Raw genomic sequence first — 3482 nt, 5'->3', positions numbered from 1 at the left:
TGTCTGTACAGGCCCCGTCACACTACGCGTCAAGTCGTGGGGAATTGACCCAGGCGGCTCCCGCAACACACTCAAATTGAGGCGGGCGGGGACACTGGACGCGCGCCACTGTCCTCTCAGCAGTGGTGGAATGGTGAAGTGCGTCAGAAGACCCTCCAAACAGCCTCACTAACAATGTCACAGAAGTCGCAGCTCTACTGGCGTCGTGAGGACGTTATTCAGCTGATGGAACAGTACAAGGATAGCGTGTGACTGTGGCAAGTAAAACATCACTTCTACAAAGACAGAAATATCAGGAATAAACTGAGTAGTTGGCGTCATTAACCCGCGCCAATGAGCCACCGTCTGAACACAGTACGGGTAAAAAAACGCGTTGTTTTTCAATCCCACGCCAGGTCACACTATCATAAGACGTGTAGTGTGACGTGGTCTTTAGGCACTGTGATGAGTCATATCACTTGCTAAAGGTGGATTGGCACGCTCGGCTAGGTACGGCGTTACTACAGAAATGTTTGCTATGTAGGACTAACTGACTGTAGCTTTTGCCCCGTCTATTTCGCTGTAATTGACTTTCATATTTCTCTCGCCTTGGTCGGGACCAACTGGAAAAAACGGAGATAAGCAAGTCAAATAAATGATATATGAATAAACAAATAACTAGACATATACTAAGTAAGTTAACACATGGATTAATAAACAAATAAACAAGCATGTCAATCAACCAATAAAGAACAAATAGATTCTGCTACTGATTCTAAATAATCATCTTTAGCTATACCTACTGCGTGCTAACAATTCAGCGAAGCCACACCCCTTTCTGGAGCTCCCAGCCAATCACAATCCAGGATCAGAGGATCGACTGACCTTGTATTGTTAGCATACGGCCGGAATTGTTTGACTCGTTAGAGGTCACGTGATATGTTGGTGTATAAGGTGAAAAAGGATATGGAGCTCATTGCGTCCTCCACCTCATCTACTCAGTTCAAACAAAATTTATATGCAAAGATGGACAAAAGTACAGAAAAAAAAGATGATCCTGTGGAATAATGTGAAATGTTTTATTTACAATATTCTAATTAACGTAGTACTAATTTATCTGGGTGAGTGATCAAAAGTATCAGTGAAGTATTTGTCCTATGTGGAACACAAATGACGACCAATGACAACGAATTACAACAGTAAAACGAGTCTACAATATAAAGATATTTGTAATTGTTAAAATGAGACCATAAGCAGAACAAATGTTCGATGACTGACCCGTTGCAGGCTCTGGGCTGGTACAGCGCCAGGAGAAGAAGTGCAGGAGGAAGACGACGACGCCGACCAAGGCAAAGATGAGGAAGGTGTTAGGTCCTCCTACGGATTCAAATAGGACTCCACCCAAGAACAGAGCTATTGAATAGCCTGGAAGGAATACAATTTTTATAATATTTTTACTTATGAAATTAAAAAGGTAATATATGTATACATATATATATATATATATATATATATATGTATATATATATATGTATATATACATATATATATATATATCGTCGTCGTCGGCATGTACTCGTATCCGAGTATCATAGTTTCCAGTCCCAATTGAATAGAGGAGGGAGACATAAGAGGTTAGTTATTATTAGGGTGGTGAGCCTTCTTATGGCTCGTAAGGCCAATTCGCGCCCTGAACAAACGAGGGCATTGATCGCACTGAATCGTGGGAGGTGGTTGTGGTTGTTTTGTTCTTTCTGCCCGTTGCTGTCGTTTAGCTACCAGGTTGGCTCTTCTATTCTCTTCGAACAGGTCCGTGCCCACTTTAATATCGTTTCTCCATTCATTCCTATCATACGTTGAAGCTTCGAAGGTGTTTGGGTCTATGTTAGCTTCCTTGAGGGATTTCTTGAGTTGGTCTTTAAATCGGAGCATAGGGCGGCCTCTAAGGCGATCACCTATATTTAACTCACTGAAGAGAATTTTCTTTGGTAGTCTTGTGTCCTCCATACGCACCACATGGCCATACCATCTTAAGCGGTGTTTCGTGATCATAGCCTCGATGCTATTGACATTGGCTCTTTCAAGGACTACTGTATTGGACACATAGTCGTTCCATTTGATTTTCATTATTGCTCTCAGTTTTTTCTGGTGGAAGTGTTCTAGTTTTTTGAGGTCCGTACTATAAAGGGTCCAAGTCTCATATGCATATAACAGGGTAGATACTACAACGGCATTATATACCATCACCTTTGTATGGGTGGTTCGGTCTTTGTTCTTGAACACCCTGGTGGATAGTCTCCCATATGCGATGTGGCCAGCTTGTAACCTGTTTTCAATCTCTTTGGAGGAGGTGCTCTGGGTGGAAAGGATGCTTCCCAGGTATAGGAAGTGTTCGACGCATTCAATGGTGGTTCCATCCATGGTGATGTTAGTTGCTGGTGGATTTTCCCCTGGTCTTGGTTGGGCCAATATCTTAGTTTTGGCCTTGTTAACTGTCAGGCCAAAACATGTGTAGGCAGCATGGAAATTATCCACCGATTCTTGGAGTTCTGCTTGGGTGTGGGCTACAGCAGCGTTGTCATCCGCATACTGTAGTTCTGTCACATTGATGGTGTTGGTGTTGCGCCGTGATTTGAGTCTGCCCAGTTTAAAAATTCCTCCATCTAATCTGTATTTTATTTCAACCCCTGGGTTGTTGTGGGGTACTTCATATAGCATGGCAGCTAAGTATAAAGAGAAAAGGGTCGGTGTCAGTACACATCCTTGTTTTAGTCCACATGTGATCGGGAAGGGAGCTGACAGGTTGCTCTGGTGGATTACTTTAGCTGTCATCCCACCATGTAGGGCTTTGATCATGTCAACAAAAGGCTCAGGGATTCCGAAGCGATTGAGGACAGACCACATGGCTGTTCTTGGTACGCTGTCGAATGCTTTTTCGAGGTCATAGAAGATTAGAAAAATGGGTTTTTGCTGTTCTTTTGATTTTTCCTGTAGTTGGCGAGCACAGAAAATCATATCTATGGTTCCTCTAGATGGGCGGAAACCACACTGGGATTCTGGCAGGATAACTTCTGCTACGTTTTGTAATCTATTTAGTAGGATCCTTGCCAAAACCTTCCCTGCAATTGATAGCAAGGATATCCCTCTATAATTCCCACATTCTCTTCTGTCTCCTTTTTTGAAGATGGTGATAAGGAGTGCGTCTTTCCAATCACTGGGGGCCTGCTTTTCTTCCCATGCTTTTAGTATGAGGGAGTGCAGACGCATCTTCAGGACTAAACCTCCATGTGTCAGAAGTTCAGTGGGAATGTTGTCCGGTCCCGCGGCCTTCCCTTGACGCATTTGCTTTAGTGCTACATCTAATTCTTGTAATGTTGGTGGTAGGGACATCCATAGTTGGGGTGGATGTTGTGGCACATTTCGGAGGAAGTCTTGTTGGGCTGCTGAGTTCCTGTTCAAGAGAGTGTTGAAATGTTCTATCCAACGGTTCTGGATCTCATGGT

At 43.3% G+C, this 3482-nt stretch overlaps 1 protein-coding gene across 2 annotated transcripts in view; it reads right to left on the bottom strand.

Annotated features, from left to right (window-relative positions):
- Positions 1–3482, bottom strand: part of LOC143020924 (maltose permease-like) — a 19260-nt gene continuing 15778 nt past the window's right edge. For both annotated transcript variants that reach the window (XM_076177873.1, XM_076177874.1), the window contains exons 9-10: positions 1258–1404; positions 1–602 (exon numbers count right to left, since the gene is read on the bottom strand). In XM_076177873.1, coding sequence (XP_076033988.1) covers positions 526–602; positions 1258–1404 — 224 coding nt within the window. In that variant the 3' untranslated portion in view covers positions 1–525. The remainder of the gene's footprint in view (positions 603–1257; positions 1405–3482) is intronic.

Source organism: Oratosquilla oratoria, chromosome 41 (assembly GCF_046742065.1).
Source record: "Oratosquilla oratoria isolate Oo_2021 chromosome 41, ASM4674206v1, whole genome shotgun sequence".
Lineage (NCBI taxonomy): Eukaryota > Metazoa > Arthropoda > Malacostraca > Stomatopoda > Squillidae > Oratosquilla > Oratosquilla oratoria.
The sequence above is the reverse complement of the archived record's forward strand: the minus strand, read 5'-3'. Positions and strand labels throughout refer to the sequence as shown.